Below are 20,805 nucleotides of genomic sequence, written 5' to 3'. Positions count from 1 at the left end.
TTCAAAGTACTTAGACACAGCTCACACTTCCCCCCCCCCATCTGAGCAGTCTAGTCCCCTTAGTTTAGGTTCCTATTTTTGTGCTGCATCAGAACAATAAAGCACCATGAAGTTTCCAATGTTTGCACTGGCACAATTATATCCATTCTAGCCAAATTCAACATGAATTCCAAACTTCTCAGTACAAATGGGGTATACTGAGAAGTGGAATAGCTCTAAGTGTAATAGTCAAATAACAAGCACCAAAGTATCCCAGGTCTTGGTTGTTAAGAGTGTTGACACCGGGAATTCTCAGCTCTAAGGAATTCCCAAAACTACACAAACACACACACACTGTCCCCAGTCTGCTATTTCAGAGGGTAAAATGAAGGCACAAGAAAAAGAGGCACAAGAGCCATATACCCCCAGGAAGTACAGGCTTTGCTCTTATTATTGGAGCTATTTTCACTTATTTACAGAGATGTTCAGACTTGCTGTGCTGTCTCAGTAAGGCTTAGCCACTCCAGGTATTTGTGCATAGCATTTGAAGAAACAAGTGGTTTGCTTCTCTGTCCTAGCAAAAATTGAAGACCTGGTGCAACACTTTTTGACACTCATTTCAAGGAAATTTGATCCCTGAGGACAAGGCGAGCACCTGAAAATCTCAACTCTGATGTCTAATACAAGCCAGATGCACCATGAGCTTTGTACTCCTTTCTTCCCTCCATAACTTGTACAGCATTGAGAAAACACGTGTAAAAACTCTGCTTCCTGCAGATCCAGATTACACCAGATTGCCATTTCCAAGTTACCTTATATACTTCACTGAAGCCACCTCTACCCAGAAGATGTAGCAACAAATATCTATCATTTAGCGTTGGATGGTCTTTAAATCTGGTAAGAAAGACACAGTGTAAGAAGACAGAAACAATTACTTCTGCACAATAAATTACAGCTACTGCACAGCTAAGAAATTATGTTTTCACTTTCAGACAGAGAAATATAATTGTGTTAATATCTGACAAATTTGATGCTATTTGATCACTCTGCACTAATGAAAGGCTATTTAAGGGTACCTTGATGAATGTGGAAGCCTGTCTTACATGAACTTAAAGCTATACCTGTACCACCCCACAATCAAGTGACTATTGAGTTATAAAATCAATTTAAAAAGGATTATGTAAGAGATTATGAAAAGATTGTTTCTCGTTATGAAAAGAACAAATAAAAAATTACTTTAAGTTCTTATCCCTGAATCCTATGTGCTTACTGTGAATTATCTTCATTGTGTATCCTTTTCAATTCCCTGATGTGCAGATTTCTAACCCTCTCTAGTCGTTCCAGTTCTGCCTGGATCTCAGCTTCTTCCTGCACAAGGAAAAACCAAAAGGTAAACACAACACTCTGTAAGGTACTGCAGGTAGTGTTTCCACCTGACTTATGGAAACACAAATGCAATTCCACTTTTGAAGAGGTTATTGGTATAAAACGTGTCTGGGAGATCACAGAGATGGTCAGAGTCAATTTGCAGTCATGTGGCGAGTAACAGGAATGGAAACTGACTGAGCAGTTCTGTTCACACCTACATAGACAGGAGGAGACATATCTTTACACCTCCTTGTTTATAATAGTTTCTGTAATTAAGAAGTCTTGTTGCTCTGGTCTTGCTCTTTCCCCAAATAAGTGCCATGCAGCTGTTTTTGAAGGAATTTCAGTTCTGGTGGGACAAGAGAAAGAAGACAACCCTCAGCAGTTAGAGCAGGGATGTCAAGATGACATATGGGATGGGGCAGCATCTGGACAGGATGGGAAGTGTGAGAGAATGACATTATATTCTACTAGTGGTAACTGCTCAAACAGGTCAGAGTGTTCCTCAATGCCACGTGGAAGTTCTGACATAGTGTTTGTCTAGCTGGAAGCTCTGGTGCCCTCAAAAATTACATGAGAATTCACATCATTGTGGCCAGGGCTGCAACCCTCAATTCAAACATGCTCCCTGAGCAGTACAATTTGTGCATGTGACTCAGGGGACACTGTTACCCATCTGTCTTGTGACTCCGCTCCTTTCCTTTCCAACTGGTTCTATTTTTAGATATAAAGAATGAGCCAGTTTCCAAAAGTGGAGAAGGGTAAGCACAGCTTCAGACAATGCCACGATCCCAACACATTACTTCATTTTCTATTAAGGTCCATTTCCAAATGGATTCCTCCATTCCAGGGGGGCAATGTTATGCCAAGGATAGATGGACCTGCAGTTAATCCCCTGGAGCAATACGGGACCTGTAGAGCCAGCATGCCAACAGCATTCTCTTGCCTGTGTCACTTCTCTTTGTTCACAGGTCAATAAAGCATAATGGGCAGACTGTCAGCAGATTCTGGGTGTGCAGTAACCTTTCCCTTCCACAGAAAATAACAAGGAGTACAGACACATTAATGAAGCCTTGCATTCAGCTTGTGTGTCACGGTTACAGGAAAAAAACTAAATGCAGAGCTCGAGCACCACCTGAGAAAGGAAGAGGCACTCCAGCAAGACATTTACTTCCTCTTTGGTTCATTTCCAAAAGAAAACTCCTTGACCTTAGCAAAGATCACACCTAACCAGGAAATGGCAGAAGACAGCTACTTTTTTTCCCAATATTTCATCTGTTGAAGCGTTCCAGAAAACTCATTTATAGGTCACCACAATCACTTTCAAGGTAACCAACAGCTTATCTAAATATAACCTCACCTGCAGGTACAGTTTCTACTGAGGCCAAGGTATTTGAGAACAAACGTGCAGTGCCGCTGCCTGAACAGGACTGGCTTGCAACAGCCCAAGAGATTTTATTGGAGTGATAACACTGGTTACTCAATATAACAAAGAACTGAGCAAGTCAATGACTTGCATTCTTTTGTTCTGTTTTTATAATTTTCTTCCCTTGGTCCATTCCTTACTGTTCCCTCATGTTATACACATTCAGAGTCCATCACTAGACAGGTCACAGTGACAGAAGATGTATCAAAAAAGTAGAATTTCTGCACGAAATCCTAACTGTAAGGACAGAGAAAGCTATTTATTGAAGCAAAGAACATCTTCTGTGAATATCACCGCCCCAAAAAAAATTATTACAAAATTCTGGCTAATCCTTGAAACTGCAAAACCCTCTTGATTATCAAACGACTAGTGACCTCTACAGAGAAATGCTCTCGTTCACAGAATACTGCACAAAAAGCCTTTGCTGCAACTAGTTCTTACCTTTTTAAGATGACCTAGTCGGAGTTTGAAGATTTCCTCCTGTTCATGGTATTCTGCTAATGTTAACCTGCATGAAAAAGGAAGACTCAACACATTAGGTTTCCAAACATCATAAAGTGAGCAATCTATAGAATGCACATTGCCAGTGGAAGTAACAACTCCACAGGGTAGATCAACAGCTAGCACAAAAATTTTTAGATAAACTCTGCAACTTATATTTTTTCATAATCAGTCTAAAGGAGAACACAACCTTAAACCTTAACAATATCCATTAATTTCAAATTCAAGCTCCTAATAACACCCATATAGGCTACTGACTTTTAAAGAAGACAGCTAAACCATAATCTAAATATAGAAGAGTGAAGCCCAAATATTCCACATCTTATTTTTCTGTGTAAAGTTCGCTTTACTGACTCATTTTCAGATTTTTCTTTATATTAAAGCTGGATAATTCAATCCAGCTATTCACTCTGAGACTAGAAGCACACCTGGCCACACAGCCACTGTGAACAGAGCAATGACCTGAGATTCAGAACTTTTTCCTGTTTCAGGTTCTGTCAAGTGGCTTCCAGGGAAACCTTTGGAAATTTACTTTATCATATTTTCAACCTCACATGTAGTTAGGAGAAGCAATGGGCTAAGGAAAAGAATCCCTATTTTATTGGTAGTAAATTATGGGCAAAATTTCTGCGCCTTACACTAAAAGAGTGACAGAGCCCATCACTAGTGAAATGCAATGACACACTGAGGTCTTTAAGACTAGAAAAATTTATCACTATATTAACCATCTCATTACTACCAACAAGGAATTTGGTAAAAGCATCATATGTGAACATAAAGCTATGACATGCTTATCAATTGCATCTGTTCACTCTGTAAACAAGATCTGCACGTGACAGCATGCAAATATCTTCTTCTATACCTAAATTGAGTTCAAAGCATATCCCAGGAGGATTTCTGCAACACCAATTATGCTCTACACAGTACTTTCACACAAGGTTAGTGCAGGAGGCCTCCAGAGCATCAACACCTCAACTTCTTTCAAGGGGGAACCGAGTCCTATGGCTGTGCAGGGGGACCTTACTCAGTAAACTGCGAGGTGAGAGCATTCAGCTCATCAAATGCTCATCTTGAAATGTCCCAACTTCCCTCTGTTGATAATGCACAGAGTTCAGGTACTTGAAACAAGGCCTAAAGTAGTTGTTACCTGATAAATTTAATGAAAAACTCATAAGCCAATTTCCCTATGAAAGAATCTTGAGCAGAAGGAACTCCTTATTACAAATTAAAGATACATGAAAAACAAAGCCAGTACCAAAAATGGTCACATGTTGTCTCATTCCTTATAAAACTGCTGACGGCCCTGAGCTGGATTTGAGGATCCTTGTGAGTCCTCTCCAACTCAGGATATTCTGTGATTCTACGATTCTAATTCACACACACAGCATAAATTTTAATTAGATTCAGATAATCTTAAAGACTGTCCCGAGAGTTTAGGTCTTTGTGATTCTGTGATTCTTTGGTTGCTGTTGCTGTGTAAGGAATAAAGAGTAATCTGAATAAACCAGCAACAAGGTTTGCACATATGTTTGTGCACAAATAACAAACACCATCAGTCTACTCATTAGGGCAGAGATATAACGAGCACCACCAGGCTAACAATGCCCAAAATAGCTGTCACAGCAACCATAACAAAAATCAAGGGGGCTCTGAGACAAACACTGCCCTGTTTCACAGAAACATGCTAGAAACACCCTACCTACCTCTAGCACAGCTAAAGGCTGCCCTAATGAATCTCAACCAGCCCCAGCAGAATAATCTTCCTGAATGAAAACTCTTTTCTCATTCACAGACTAGAAAACTCATTTTGGGAGAGCTTGTGTTTAAATTTGCATCACAGGACCTTCCTCTCCTTTTTAAGACACAGCAGCAACCATAAACCACAGAGGAACCAAAAATCAAAAAGGAACTTGGCTGTCTGCTTCTCATTCAACTTTTAGAAACATTTATATTGAAATTGCCTAAAAATCAGCCTCTGTAAGAGTTCCAAAAACTGAAGGGAAAAGCCTCCCTCCAGAGGTCATAAAATTTTGTTCCTGATACACAATGGTCCAACAAATGCACTTACTGGATAACTAATGATTAAGCAAGTAGTCAGTCAGTCCAGTTGCTACAGCTGACTTGCAAAAACCCCAGTGTTATCACATAAACTACAACACTCCACATGAACCATATCCATACACTGGCAAGCAGTTTTTAATCAAGTACATGATAAGAAGCTTTTCTAAACCACAAAAATATCACCCTAAAACATATCAGTGAAGAATGATAAACCAGTAAGAAACAGAGAAAAGCCTTGGGAGCCCAAGACGCTTCCTAGCACAGCATGGTAAAGCTGGATTATGCCAAGGCAGGCTCATAGCACAAGCAGAAGCATCACAGATGTGACCAGGATTTCACCAGGACCTGTGCTGCCATGTCTCCAGAATAAGCCATGCTACAGCTGCACCAGACTGCTGGAGAAAAAGAAGCCCACAAAAAATGGGGAAAGCTCATCCTGTCCTTGGGAAGGGAAAGGTAACCACTGTGAATAGCAATATTTCAAAATATCCACGTACAGACATTCCATTTGCTCCTCCCAGCTCAAACCTGGCAATAAAAAGGATGACTTTAAAGTTTTATTTAGTTATTTTCAGGCTCCCTTGGCCAGAATGAGGGGGAAATGTCTTCAACCAACTTAGTTATTTGCAGAAAGCACACAGTGCTCTCCAACACAAGCCACCTGATCTTCAGGCACCTGTATCCCACTCTGGGGTCCCAGCGCTGGAGCCGAGGGCACCCTGAATATCACAATTCACAGTCTTGTGCCATCTCTGCTGAGACTGTGAAGGCAGTGGGAGCTTTTGCTTCACATGTCCTTTTAAAGATTAAGACCAAGAATTCAAAGGGCTTCTGGAACTTTGAGGTCAAGTCAAGCCCAGGAGATTTAATAATGAAAAGCGAAAAGTGTCAATGAGGGTTATGGTATTAGCCTACAGCAATAAAATTAAGTCAATAAAGGGAACTAGGAGAAGGCAGGGCTAAGTCTATGACTAAACGTACTTCCAACTCACAAAAGCTTCTGAAAAAACAATGTTCTAAAGTTCTTTCAAGTCCCAGTTTTACTCTAGAAGACTATCAAGTCTTTTAGAGCATCAGTAATTTCAAAAGAGGCAGGGGAAAAAAACCAAAAACAAAACACGAGAAGAGTAGCACTTCCACCATTTCCCTGAGTTGCCTATGTGTGAAGAACTGTTTTGGAGAACAGGCCAATGCTCAATGCACTGTCTCTACAGAGAGCATCTTACTGCTTCAGCATCCCAAATAAATTGTTTCAAAACTTGTAACTCAGAATTCTCCACAGTAAATATACAGAAGTTGAGGCTTCTAAATGTGTACAATTTTGTTTTCCTTAAAAAAAAAAAAAGCACCATGTATACCCTGATACTGATATCAATTCTGAACATACAACACTAAAGCCAGAGCCCACTTTTCAAACCTGACCACAACAGAATACTGAAAAAATTACTGGACTCATAAAAAAAATAAAGTTAAGCTCATACAAGTCTGGACTCAGCAATGATCCTTATTTTACTTCAACAAAAACTATTTAGAACTGGAGCAAGATGTTGCTGAATGCCAGGCTAATTCCACAACATTCATTCATGGAGTGAAGCCCGGAGGCAAGGGCAAGATTCCATTTCCCAGGAGATATTTTGTGCTCTAATCAAAGCATGTGGCTTTGCCATGCACCAAGAAGGCCACAGAACCTACGTTTCATTTTCTGCTCCGTTGGTCTTGCTCTTGCGCTGCTTCTGCTCGGTGCTTGCTGGAGGGGTCTGGCCCATCGCGGGTGGCTTCCGCTTTGCTAACATTTTTCGTTGTCTTTCTATTTCTTCCCGCTGGGAATTTATCCTTTCCTGTTGCCTGAAAAGCAGAGAGGAGAAAAAACATGACAGATAACTATGGGTGTGCACTTGGTTGTCTTCAGCATCTGTTCTTACCAGATTGGACCCATGAATTTCAAATCAGTTGCACTTGTAAGATTTGTAACAAAATATTTTTGTACAGAAAAGGGAAATGTGCCAAATATGATGAGTCAGAGTTTTAAAGGTATTTTTACGTAGAACAGGATTATTTTCCTGGCTCACAGAAATCTTCCAGTAAGTGAAAGGTTTAATTCATGCAGAGGACATCCAAAGGACTTGCTAACCCCATGGAAACCTAGGATCCATGGCAAGTCACTAACTTTCCACACACTTTTTCCTAAAAGCCTCTGTTCAAAATCTCAGATTTTCCTGTTAAAACTATTGCTGAAGTCTGGCACTGTCTGAGAAAGTATCCTTACACTTCAAAAGTACAGGTAAGCTATCCCAAATTCTCTGGAATATAACCAACATCATTCCCGATTTCACTAAGGAACTGTCTCTCCTCCAAGATGAAAAGACTATCTCAAACATTTTATAGTGACAAAAGCACTCTTGAAATTTCAAGTCTAAATGACCTAAGCATTTGCTTACCTACTTCCTTTTAAAAAGGGACTGAGACTGCAGGTAAGCATTCCAGAAGTATTTTTTCCATGATTTCCAGTATAAACAAAGGAAGAATTATAAAGTCCTTAATCTGTGCCTAACAAGAGCTGCACCTCCCTGTCAGACTACAGAGAAGTGGTGTGATTTTAAAGGATCACACATAACTCTCTAATGCAATTAATTTGCCGAGTCCTACTTAAAGGTCTAGGCCAGGTGGGAATTGACTGGATATTTCCATTAATATCCCGCATAAAGGGTCTCTGATCTTCATTTCCAGGTTTCTGCAGCCTCTTTGATCACTGTTACCAGAAGGCAAAACAAGTTAAATAGTATGGATTTTCTCTTTCAAGTTTCTATACTTTCTACTTAAGGGAAAAAAAAAATAGTGCAAGCTAATTAGCCTTCTTTTACCAATATACGCAAGGATGCAAATCAAATTGACTGATTCACAATATATGTGAGATTTTGGTCCACCCCTCCATCTCAAGCACTACACAGCCAGGTGGGTGCGCTGAGGATTTCCGACAGGTAGTAACAGTTGGCCCAGAGGCGAACTCAAACCATTTCACTCCACTTCCAGTCTCTGGAAGTTTCAGTGGAGATGGATTTCTCACATCAGTGTGAAGAAGTTCCCCATTGTCAGGAGTTCCTCTCTGATCCTTCCATGCATCAGTCACACCATTCTCACATTCTGACGTGCAAGACATCACACACAACTGCTAGGGTTTTTTTCCATTTCTGCCTCTGAAGTTAAAGACAATTCTGTTTGTCCTCACTTGATGAGGTTCTGGAAGGCATAACCATCTGTCCACTGCTCGGTGAAGGATGCGCCGTGCCGCACCGTGGTGAAGTGCCCCAGCCTCAATCGATCCTGCATGCTCTTATCCCGGCATGCCATCTTCTCCTGCTTTGACTAAAAGCAAAATAAAGCCACATAAATATACAAGCTATAAATTACTAAGCTAAGGGCTGTGCTGCATTTTAAATCACCACCAATTCTTTCCACTTTCTATTATTTCAGTTCTGATTATCTGAAACCCAGCTGAATATCACTGACCAAATTACTGCTGGTGCTTCACACTGGTCTGGCAGGCATTTGTTCACCTCCATCATGACATTTCATCCTCACTCTTCCTTCCTGATGACTGCCTGGGCAGCTCACTCATCCTATGATCAGCTGAGATCAGCCTGGCAGTAGGATTAAAACTGTCTTTTTCTATCAGTAGCCAAGATAGACTGCAGGCCCAGCTCTCACCAGGCCCTTATTCAGGAGATGAAGAAACAAAAAATGTACCTTGAATCAATATTAAGACTAAGATACAGTGATCAGCTAGCTCAGTCCTTGTCTTGTACATGTCCAGAAGTGACACAATCTCTGCTAGGTCACCACTCTGGAGAGGGGAGCCCTTCTCAGCCAAGAACAATCAGCTCTGTGACAAAACCAATTCAAACAGACGACATGTCCCAGCCAGCACCCGAGTAGTTTTGCCATCCAGTACCCACAAACAATAGGCATAACTGGCCAACAGGTGAAAGAGTAAACAAACCCTTACACTGTTTAACCATCAGGAAAGCTGGAAATCTTTCTGTAATGAACCAGGCTGCATGTTGGTGAACGTGGCACTGTCCCCAGTGTGTTTTTTTCAGTGTTACACAAAGCAACAATCTCCAACTTTGCCATTTGAAAGGTCTAAATCGCCTGCCCATGTCCCAGAGCGTATCTGCAATTCCACTGCACAATGGGACACTGCTCCTGCCTTCCCAGAGCTGCACAACGTTGCTTTTCACGTGTATGGGTTTCCAAATCAAGCAATGCCTGCTGCATTTCGAGCTCTTTCATTTAAGCAAGAGATCACTCTGCCAAGTGACCAAATCTGAACATTGTGAACCACTTCAGCCTTTGGATTACATTCCTGTTTGCAAATAAGTAATTCAAGACAGAATTCCAGTTATCTTTTATCACTGAAGCAACAGGAGCAGGTTTTTACTGCTAAGAAGACAGAGGTGTTTTCAAGGACATGAACTGTGGCTGCAGAGATGTCCTCTGCTAACCTTTTCTATAAGAAGCTTCTTGCTCATCGTTACACATCGATTCAACCGCTCCTTGTACTTCTCCAGCATCTTTTGCTGCTCGTCTATCTGCCGTCTCAAATCACAGTTGGCCTAAAAGTGAACAGAGAACAAAGTCTGTGACTTCAAACCACTCAGAAGAGGCAAACTTAGCATCACATAGGAAGAGCCATGGGGATTAAAGTCAGCAATCAGCAGGCTAAAAGAACAGGTTTTGTTTAGCAAAACATCCAAGACAAACTTTTAAGTTTTTAACTCACACCTTAACATCCCTCTAAAACAAGGAAGTTCTGTCATCCTGGTTTACACGTAAGGAACTAAAGTACAAAGAGATTGAAGACAAGCAGAAGTTTTTTTGGGTTTTTTTTTGTTAAGCATTTAAGACCTCCTTGCCACAGCTACAAAGTCTCAAAATAGCTTAGTCATTGCTGGACTATCCTCCCACTTTAGCCACAATATTGGCAGAGTAAAAGGATAGGGAAACTGTATTTTCAGATAAGTTCTTCTTTGAGTCACTTTCCATCAGCCCTTCTACACAGACTGCTCCCAGTGGCAGCTGCTGGTTCACACCACCACAGCATGCAGCACGACTGTATGTGTAATCACTTTCATTAACAGAGTTAAATGTAACCATTTCCCTTCCAACTAATGGTCTTGTGAAAACAAAAATAATTAAAAAAAACTGCAACTATTTCCTGCCTCATGGATTGTTTCCCACAAGCACACATGTGCACACAATGAGCTTGACTGAGCTCTTTCAGGTGCTGAGACCAGACACACAGAAAGCCTTCCCTCTACTCCCTTTAATGTGCTTTCTAATGCTTTCCAACTCTTTACAAGAGCTGCCTCTCCCAGCTGATGAAAGCTAAGTCAATTAGAACTCCTCCCTCCATTAAAACAAGATCCTTGATTTGAAGGTATTTAGGTATTTATCTTTTACTGAAGAATACTAATGGGTTAAGAGCTTTTTTTTTTTTTTGGTTTGGCCAAAGGATATTCTCATCTCTATACATGTCTCTGATTCTTCTCAATGAGCATTTCAGAACACGGCTTCTCAGGCCACTGAGAGGCTAGTGAACATGCTGCCAAACAGAAGGCAGAGTCAGCTCCTCAGGACTTAGAAGAGGGGAGTAACTGGGTGGAGGGAAAAGGGAGTCACCATCCCTGGAAGTGTTCAAAAAACGCAGATGTGGCACTTGAGGACATGGTTTTGTGAGAACATGGTGGTGGTGCTACACTGATGGTTAGACTTGGTGATCTTCAAAGTCTTTTCCAACCTTAATGATTCCATGATTCTGTGAATTCTGCAGAGAAACATGTTAGGTTAACCAGCAAAATACACAAGTGTGCAACAGATCAAAGGGAGAACAGCACTGCTGAGGCCAAAAACCCCAGAGCTACAACAACTCTGCATTGTACAACCAGATACTGCTTAGGTTCAATCAGACCCAAACAGTGTCCACAGCCCAGACCATTATCCTGCTGGTAAGGGATCATTGGATTTGTTTTACCTTGCAAATGTTGGCTCTACACCTGGTATACAAGCCCCTGCCCTGCAGCCTGGCTGGCACAAGCATTCTAAGTACCTTTAGATAGCAGTGTTTAGAAGAGTTGTCCCACTTTAAATACTTACTCTTAATAAGTCATCTATCCTCCCCTCCTTCTTCTCCAAGTCAGAGTTCTTACTGTTTTCTAGTGCAGATATTTTTTCCATTGTGAGGTCAGACTGTAGGGAAAAATCACCATAACCATGTTTAAGACAAATGGATAATGTTTCAAATAGTCAGCACTAAAGTCCCAGTGTAACCCTCTGCTGAGCCTCAGAAGAACTGATCCCCTGCATCCTGACATTCAGGGGAAGAATGTTCTCCATTATTCATTTTGTTGTTGCATGGTGGGCTCCTCCAGCACAGGAGGTGCAGTCAGCCAGCACAGAGCTCTGAAGAGCACAAACTGGTAACTCTCAACAGCCTAAAATATCCTCTGTGTCCTGTGAATTTTACATTTATAGCTGAGTTTTGCATATTTTTTGGTGGTCTCTATGTCGGAGAGCTTACACAGAAAAAAGGCTTAAGAAAAAAACCCCACACCAAATCCCAGTCCTTAGCAGGAGTATCAACTTTATGACCTTTCATGAGCACACACAGCCACCAGCAGACAAAGACAACACCTGCAGGCTCTAAAGTGGTCCTGACAGAAAACACAGGTATTCATCTTAAAATATTTTAACAGACTGACAACAAGAATGTTGGGCACAAGCTTTTGTTTCTGATAAACTAATGTATTAGTACCCACTGAGGACAGGAGCTTTATAGCTCTTGAGTGAAAACTATCTGGAAAGTTTTATGGGATGCAAAACATCTCAAATACCTTCAGTGAAGCAGTGAAGTGAGAGTTATACCTAAGAACAGAAGACACACATTATATTCTTTAAATATTTCAGATTCAGCACTCCAATTAAAGGGTGGCGAAGGCAAAGGAGTCAGTATGTACCTGAACACAGAATCTAAAACAGCCAAGTCAACACAGAGGAAACTCTCCAGGATTGTACACACAGATTTCACAGTCATGGTTGGCAGGCACCTATTCCATTTCTGAGAAGAGATTGCAGAGGCTTACCTGTGGAGATGTAATATAACTATTCTCCAAATTTCAAGCTTGCCTGGAAGTCAACACCATGGAGTAAGAGACAAACCTGGCAGACTGTTGCTTCCCAACATATGCCCAAGTATGGAAAAACTCAAACAGAGCTCCTGCCAACATGGCACATCAAGCAAGATGGGGCTAAAATCCCAAGAGACAAAGAAGCGGCCTGGGCAGGTCACCTCACCTCTGACTTGGTGCATGCTTCCTTGCCTGCAGGAAAAGCTTTGCCATGGGAGGCACCATGCAGGATGTCTGCAGAGAACCTGGTGCAGCTGGTGGCCAAACAGCAGAAAGTTTCTTTAGTAACTGACTGTTATTTCACCTAGGCAAGGGCAGAGACATACTTGCCCTGTGTCAGATAAAGTCAGGATACATACCCTTTCATGTGACTTCACCCCAAGTCACCTCAGAGCACTCAGGCACTAGCACTAACTGAAAACACTGAGGAAATCATGCTGATTGGTTTCTTGCACTGCCCCAAGTGATTGAAGCTGGGAATCATCGAAGTGTATCTATTTTTTAACTCTATCAACTCCTAACAGGCTTGGGAGGGAAAAACCAAGAATGTGTACAGGACCTCATCACACCACCAAACATCGTCCTAGATTCTTTCCTGCACATACATGCCCCACCTAGATCTCTGGGGAATATCATGAAGCTGAACACTGGCAGAAAGCTTGTTCAGATAATGTCTTGCAAAGAACACAGACCTTGTGGGTGTGTTAAGCACAGAAGAAAATAAGAACTTTTTGTTTTTTCCTCCAGGTGACACCACTGTTTGACCACTGTTTTAAGCATGGGTCTTGGAACAACAAAGATGGACATAATCTCTGGCAGGTTCTTGAGCTGTGGCATCATTCTCACACATTCTTAAAAATACAGACAACAAATGCGACCCTAGTGACAAAATAGAGCCCAGACTTGAGCAAGTGAGTATACCCCCAGAGGGGAGATTGCTGTCCTTGAACACAGAACTTCTACCACCTGCAGGGTTAATGGAGAATGGACCTTCCCAGCAACAAAATAACCTCTGACAGAGACTGGTGTGAGGAAATGATAGTTTAAAAGGGAAAGACACAGAGAGATCTGAGATGAAAATCCAAAGAAGACTAAAAGCAGGCTTAGAGAAGAGATAAACCAGGTGCATTGCAGATAAACCTGGGCACCCTGGTAAGCAATAGAAGATAACACAGCTAAAAGAATCTCAGTAATTTAAATGGTACCAAGAAGATGCAGTGCAGTGCAGTCAGAAGAGCTATTCCTCTTCTTAACTCCACATCAGTGAAGTTGCTGGGAAGCACTTTCAGGAATACATCATGTTCCACCTTGACAAGACAACTATTCCATGAGTGGACTCTGCAGAGGTCAAAGAGCTGCCAGCAAGACTGTGGCGATCTGTACTGTAAGCAACATGATGCACCCATGACCCAGTACCTGAACAGACCCAGCGCCTGAACAGAGACATTCACAACTATCACTCAGGTTTCCTTCTCACCTTCACTTCCAGAGAGAGGAAGAACATTGAGGATACAACAGAGCAGAAAAAGACAGAGCTGAGGTGTTCCTCTCCCAGGCACAATCACACACAGCTGACAAACTGCCCACAGCACTGACACAGAAAAGCCTCAGTAGCAGATTGGACAAACTCCAGCAGCAGCAACTGAAAACCTTCTTTATAGGATGAGGAACAAAGCTCAGAGCAATTAACTTCATTCAGTAGTTACGGATGGAGTTGGGAATACTGGCTCTTCTCACTGGAAACATCATGTCCACTACCAGCAGCACCCTCTAGCACAGAAGACAAGCTGCATCAAGCTTCAACCTCACATCCAAGAGCTATGTTGTCTAGTGAGCTATACCTGTGACTGTTTGTGCTGGATGGAAATCTGTTTTTGGGAGGTGCAGGAATGCTCAGTGTTCCCTGATCCGGTAGAAGATGGGCTGCCTTGCTGGGCCTGTAAAAGAAAGTTGTGTATTGTTACATGTCCCTCAGCATGACCACCAGTGCCCATGCAGATACATTAATCTCCACACTGAAGCTGCACTCTAGCCTGCACCACACTTTCATGCTCAGGTTTAAGGATGCTTTAGAGATACAGCTCAATAAAAGCAGAGTCAGTTTCTTCCAAGAAGCCTGGTCCAACCTGCTGAGGATAAAGCTTTTAAAAGCCTGATATAATTCACAGCAGCTGAGATTAAGCAAGGCTAATCCAAACACTTCTCGCAACAAGACTATACTTCAATCTTTTGCTTTTCTGCATCTATCACATTATCCCCTCGGATGACATCATTTCAATCTAGGCAAGATTTTGAGCTGTTAACTTAAAACTCATGCCATTTCATTAAATAAGCAAAGCCTGGGACCTAGAACTCTTCACAAGGAAGATGAACTTACCAGAAGGTGACAGACTGGGGTCAGCAAAAACGAGGCTGCACTTGGGCAGAAAAGCTTCAAATTCCCCATCCCTTAACTAGACACATGCCTTAGGATTCAAATCTTTTCAGAGCTGCTCACCGAGACAAAAGTAAAACAGAGGCCACCTCCCCTCTGTGCCAGCTGCTCATTCTCTAGCCGCTGCTTCGCCAGCATCACCGACATCAGCATTGGCAGAGCAGAGTGTTCCTCCTGCGGCTCCTTGGCTGCGCTGCCGTCTACCCCATACAGCGGCTGCTCCATTCGCCGCTGCAACACAGTCAAAAAACAGACAATGAACTACTTTTTTTTTTTTTTTTTAATTAAAAGAAGCGATTCTCTGACTCTGCCAAAACTGTTGTCAGCGAAGCAGCAGCTCAGGAATGAGCAGGCAGCATGGTGAGGATCTGATAACTCACACAGGACTCCTGCAGTCATTGTTCCAACGGCAGACAGCAACAAGGAAATGAAGTTAACAATTGGAAAAAACCCTAACAAATGAACACACAGGACAGACTTCCTTGTCAGTTAACACATCCTCCTCCTTTGCAAATACATGTCCTTCACAGTCAGTGGACAAAATAGATTGCAGGTCGAAAAATCTACATTGGGATTGCGGTCAATGCATTCACAATTATGATTTTTTGTTTCTTAAGGACTCATTTTCAAACAGCCAATTTCATGATACGTTGCTATTCTGGCAAAGTAAACTGAGTCAGAAGTGCTAAATGGCAGCAATCTAACCATGTCTAGGACCCAGACATCAGGGTATGCTCACTTCTATCGTTACAGCTGGGGCTCATCTCCTGCAAGGTAAGAGGAGTACTAATTCATTACCAAAATCCTTTTTTAAAGGTCCATTACATCTCTTAAGGGCTAGCTCCTTTGTCCTGTAGTAGATTAGTTTTCCAACTGTGGTAGAGGAACTGAGTTTAACAAGAAGAATCATCTGAGCTACACTGATCACAGCACACAGCATCTCAATGCCCTGGCTTCCAAAGCCACACCATCACTGCTAAAACTTGGCAATCTGGGTAATAATCATGCAAGTCCTTCCAAGCTGTAACTCCAGGCCAGGCAAATGCCTCAGAGAAAGCAAAGAGTCAGGTCAGGCTTCAGTTTTTCTTAAAAACCTAAACTGCAACCTGTTTTCTGGTTAACATTACCAATTCCAAGAGTGTGCTTCCTTCCCCAAAAGAATGCTTGTGCCTGAGAGTGGCCTCACAAGAGTCTCAAGACCTGCAGATCATTCTAATCAAATGAGAAGTGAGGCAATTCAAATCAGCCAAGAGATTTGAAGAGAAGTAGTTACATCCTGAGGCCATTACAATTCCTCTGCAAGTTCTGATTGCAGAAATTTTCCAGTACAGTACAGATAAATTCAGATCTGGAGGAGGTTTGTATCATGTGAAAGACATTTTAACACTCTGCTTCCTTCCAAGATCATTACTAACACCTGTAATGGGTAAGACTCAGTGTCCTCCAATTTTCACTCATCCCCCCATTTTTTTTGGGGATTAGATCAAAGCATTGACATTCAGTTTGTAAGAAGAGGACAGATCTTGCAAAGGCCCAGAATAGTTTGTTATGAATAAGCAAACATCACAGGTTTAGCTGCAAGAGGAAAGAACAGCAGATAAGCACCTGTGTAAGGAGAGAGACAAACTGGCCTGGCTGAAACTAACTGTGAAATCAATATTCATCAGAAATACTCTGTTCAACTTTTACCTACTCAACATATACAAGCATAGAAGAAGAAATCCACAGGAAGAATCCACTTGTTCCATTGTGGGTTATTTATTCTGCTGGAATAAAGAATTGTCCCTAATCCCTCACACATCTGCAACATTCAGAGATGCTATTTTTTCATTAACTTCTCTTTAAAGAGATGTATTAGTGAATTGATAAATGATAGCATGAAAGTCCATTCAATTAATAAGATCTATTTTAATTTTTAGAAACATTAAAAAGTATCTAGAAGTGTACATGAAGCTCTCCCTTCAAGCATCATTGCAAACCTTCTGAAATCTATCAACACATGGAATTCTGAGCAGTGTTTAGTGTTGGAGTTTAGTTCAGTACATTCAGCAAAGGTCTCTGCAGAATAATGTAATCCCCAGAGACTTTGCATTTGGTTTTGGGAATCCCAACCTTTCCCACAATGTCTCCAGTCTTTTGTGACACTCAATAAATGTTGAAAATTTTTAAAGAGGGGCCCAGTCAACACTAAAGCCCAGGCAACAAAGCCTCTAAATACTGCTCTGCTAGTTGCAACAATTTTTTTTAGCTGCTCTGTCCTAAAATGGTTTAAAAACACGTGTTACTTCTTCACATACAGACCTCACAGAAATGCTGCAAGTAAAGTGGAATTACATGCCAAAAACCAGCACCAGCTGAGCATGTATACACATGTCTCTGGAAGCTTTTGCTAATGCCCCTTGCAAGTCTTGTGCACATGAACAGAAGTAAAAGGCCTTTCCAAAATAATTATGGTGGGCACATTGTTCAAGATACCCAAGGGGTCCAATCAAAATCAGAATAGCCCTGATAGTGCTGCACAAATACACAACATACTCCCGACTCCATGGAGTTCATGAGCTACAATAGAATAAAGGGTAACTAACAGGTCAGTTCCACCTTTATTAAGGACTGATATCCCTCTGTACTCAGGCAGCACGTTAGAAACATTCATCCTGTACAATTTAAGCTCAGATATTCCTGACAGCTATGGCTGGACTAGCTGCTGTCCCAGGGTCCTAGACATGGCTTCGCTCTCAGAACCCAGTTTCAGATTTAAAGTGGAGAACAAGCCAAATCACTCACCAAGAGACAGAACCTTGTATTACCTGTCTGAAGCATGGCCACCAAGTTAACCGATGCCAGGCCACCAAGTGTGTCCCCAAGAACACTCACCGGCAAGGGGTTGGACAGGGAATGCTGTGGAGAGGATCTGGCGACGGGCGGCACACTTCTACCAGGACTGGTTCCTGGGCCACTGCCCCCAGCAAACTGGGCACACAAACAGATTTGATCATCAGGATTTCCACAGAGATACTACATTTAACCAAAATTTACACAGACAAAAGAAACACATTCACCTTAAAAATGAAGCTGTATAGGCTTCAGGGAATAGTTTACATGAACTGAAGATAAATTAAGAGGAAAACCTCAACAGTTCACAGAGCTTCCAAAATAACTGAAGTACCTAAAACAAACACTTGTATTTTCACTGAGTACATTTTCACTTGTAACTCAAGAAGATATAAACCTGCATGCTTGGCCACAGATCAGTTATTTACTCTCTGGAATTAAGAAGCCCATTCCCTGTGAGGAGACGTGTCTGATATGTACCACAGGAGTGGTAGGTAATGTTCATCTCCACTGAAGCACCTGTGCCAGTCAGTGTTAAGAGGCAGGAGAGGTAAGGAGCTGGGGCACTGCTCCAGTTGGTACAGAAACCCCTACAGTGTACTGCTCATAAAAAAATTTACCCGGGAAAGAAGTAAGCACTAACAAGCACTTAATTTCTGACTCCAAGCTACTCCAAAAAATAAAGAACAAACTTAAGAGAAAAGCTACAGCTCTGGATTGTGCAGACCTAGAAAAGTTTCAGATATTATGCAGTACAAAAAGAATACTGCTTTTAGAATGTCCATCACTGTTTGGGGAGGGGTTTGACCCCTATGGCACCAGCCTCCCATGAGAAGTTTTTCTTAAGAGGGAACCCTCTAAACAACTTCCCACTCCAATCAGCAGGGCTGTGCAGGTGGGCTCTTTTGCAGCTCTGGATCCTTATCAAAATTGTTTGCAAACCTAGAGATACCCTCAACTGAGACAGAAGTTCCAATGGAAATCAACCTCAAACCTACACTTAAATGAAAAAAATGCCCTATCAACTGTTCAACTAACTGTTAATTTAAAAATAAATTTCTTCATATCCTCTGCCTAATCAGATCTGAGCATATCAGGTTGACATCACCAATCCATGATCCCAATGACAGATCAGTAACACGTCACATGACAAATTGCTACCCACAGATTTTGCAAAATGTGAATTAAGGCAGATTTGTCAATGAAAAGATTCTTACCTCAAAATAATCACTAATTTTATGTCCTCTAGGAGTGCCTTTCCCTAAAAAAGAAAGCAAAGGACTAAAATAAGAGTTGTACTTTAGAGAAGTTACCATGCCATCCTAAAAATCTCCTCCTCCATCTTGACACTCCTTTTCCTGTTCAGTACAACACCTATCACAACAAAGCTTCCGCACAACAAAAACCCGCCCCAGGGTTACAGCCCTTGTGCTGTTTTTGGGAGGCTCTACAGTTGACAATTCAATTAACTCTCAATTCCAAACATGTCAGATCCAATCAAACAGCATTTGCACTTGCTGAAGTACTTAGAAAACACTGAAGGTCTGACTGTTGCATAGGTTCTTCAAAATTTCCTTCAAGATAAGGAGAGAGCAAACGGTACTTTTACTCCTCCACCTTCAGCTAAATTACTGCATATTAGATCTCTCACAAGCATTCCTGTAAGAGTTTGAGAGATAATTAGCAGTGGCTTAACATCAGCTCATTAAAACCTAGTCCTTTTTTCTTACTATCATATTATCAAAGCAGCCCTGTCAACACAATTCTCATTACTTTCTTGTTGAAGAATGAAAGAACTCAAAATCTGCCCCTCTGCTAGAGAATGTGAACTTGGATTGAACACACCAGGTTTTTCACTCAGGACAGCACTGCCTGCTTAGGCACAGCTTGTTCCTGATTTGTCATGGTGAAAATTTGCTCCAACAAGGCAGGCACGTGTCTCGGAAAGCAATACAGACTGTATTCGGAAGTCTGGCTGCTGTATATGTAGCAACACAGGACCAAAACAGCACTTGGGAGCAGAATACGAAACCTCTGGGCAGCCTGTCCCATAAAAATGCAAGAGTTTGTGCAAATAAACCAAGTATTTTCCTGCCAATAAGGGTAACAAGGCTCCCAGAAGAGAATACACCATCATGGAGTAGTTTATAATAAGCTGCCTGACACACCCTTGAGAAGAGCCATTAGTTTCCTAGGACACTGCCTGTGCACATTGTGCCCAAGTTACCAAGCAAGCGGCAATCCTATGGCAGGGTTGCAGCATGGATTACCTTGACTGGTCTCGTAGGCTTCTGCTTTCCTCTTCCTATTCCGCTGGTCATTCTGCTTTTTCTCGGGAGTCTGTTAAACAATACTTCAAAATTAACGTTACTGCAGTTATTCCAAGATTTAAAGAAAATGTCCAAACACAATGATCTGTTCTATATCCCCAGTGGCCATTTCATTTCTCTGGTTAATTTCTTTCTATTGCTGGTACTTAAAGAAACAACTGCTCTCAAAGAGTTGCTACCTTCTCATAGATATGCTGCAGAGGGAGAGAATGTGGTTAACAGGAGGGTAATTTATTTTTTCTATTTTAGCTGCTGCAAGCCAGGGACCTTACCAGGTTAGCAGAGCAAGCTCAACATTTATAAAAACCTATGTAAACCCCTTCAAGGTGATCACAGTATCGGTACAAGGGGAATAATGATGAGAGGTTTAAGTACTGACATCCAAATCTGCAGACCAATCACAGTCTCTTAAGCCAATTCACTTTGCCTGCAGGTAATGCTTCTTCTCAAAGCCCACTGCAGATGGCTGCAAGAACTATCCCAGGACAGCAGGCAAGACAAAGCTGTTACAGATGCAGCAATTCACCTAGACTTCTGTTTAATCCTCACCAGCTCTCATTAAAGTCATGGGTCAGTTGCATGTGCCATTTCTGTGAGCACCCAGAGACCTGATGGGCAGCTGATCAGTGGATTTATGCACAATCAATTTATTTATGCACAGGCACAACATAGAGCACAGTTGACAGGCCT

The 20,805-nt window shown here is 41.8% G+C and overlaps 1 protein-coding gene across 7 annotated transcripts in view; it reads right to left on the bottom strand.

Annotated features, from left to right (window-relative positions):
* TLK2 (tousled like kinase 2) overlaps positions 1–20,805 on the bottom strand; it is a 43,017-nt gene that overhangs the window by 9,615 nt on the left and 12,597 nt on the right. For 5 of the 7 annotated variants that reach the window (XM_054649435.2, XM_054649438.2, XM_054649441.2 and 2 more), the window contains 12 exons: positions 20,056–20,125; positions 19,003–19,046; positions 17,828–17,923; positions 15,017–15,184; positions 14,361–14,456; positions 11,489–11,581; positions 9,838–9,948; positions 8,562–8,698; positions 7,028–7,180; positions 3,215–3,281; positions 1,250–1,347; positions 792–873 (listed from right to left, as the gene is read on the bottom strand). In XM_054649435.2, the coding sequence (XP_054505410.1) occupies positions 792–873; positions 1,250–1,347; positions 3,215–3,281; positions 7,028–7,180; positions 8,562–8,698; positions 9,838–9,948; positions 11,489–11,581; positions 14,361–14,456; positions 15,017–15,184; positions 17,828–17,923; positions 19,003–19,046; positions 20,056–20,125 (1,215 nt within the window). The remainder of the gene's footprint in view (positions 1–791; positions 874–1,249; positions 1,348–3,214; positions 3,282–7,027; positions 7,181–8,561; positions 8,699–9,837; positions 9,949–11,488; positions 11,582–14,360; positions 14,457–15,016; positions 15,185–17,827; positions 17,924–19,002; positions 19,047–20,055; positions 20,126–20,805) is intronic. The other 2 variants (XM_054649442.2, XM_077190746.1) reach the window with 2 other exon arrangements.

This window comes from Agelaius phoeniceus, chromosome 26 (genome assembly GCF_051311805.1).
Source record: "Agelaius phoeniceus isolate bAgePho1 chromosome 26, bAgePho1.hap1, whole genome shotgun sequence".
NCBI lineage: Eukaryota > Metazoa > Chordata > Aves > Passeriformes > Icteridae > Agelaius > Agelaius phoeniceus.
This window is presented reverse-complemented; position numbering and strand designations above follow the sequence as displayed.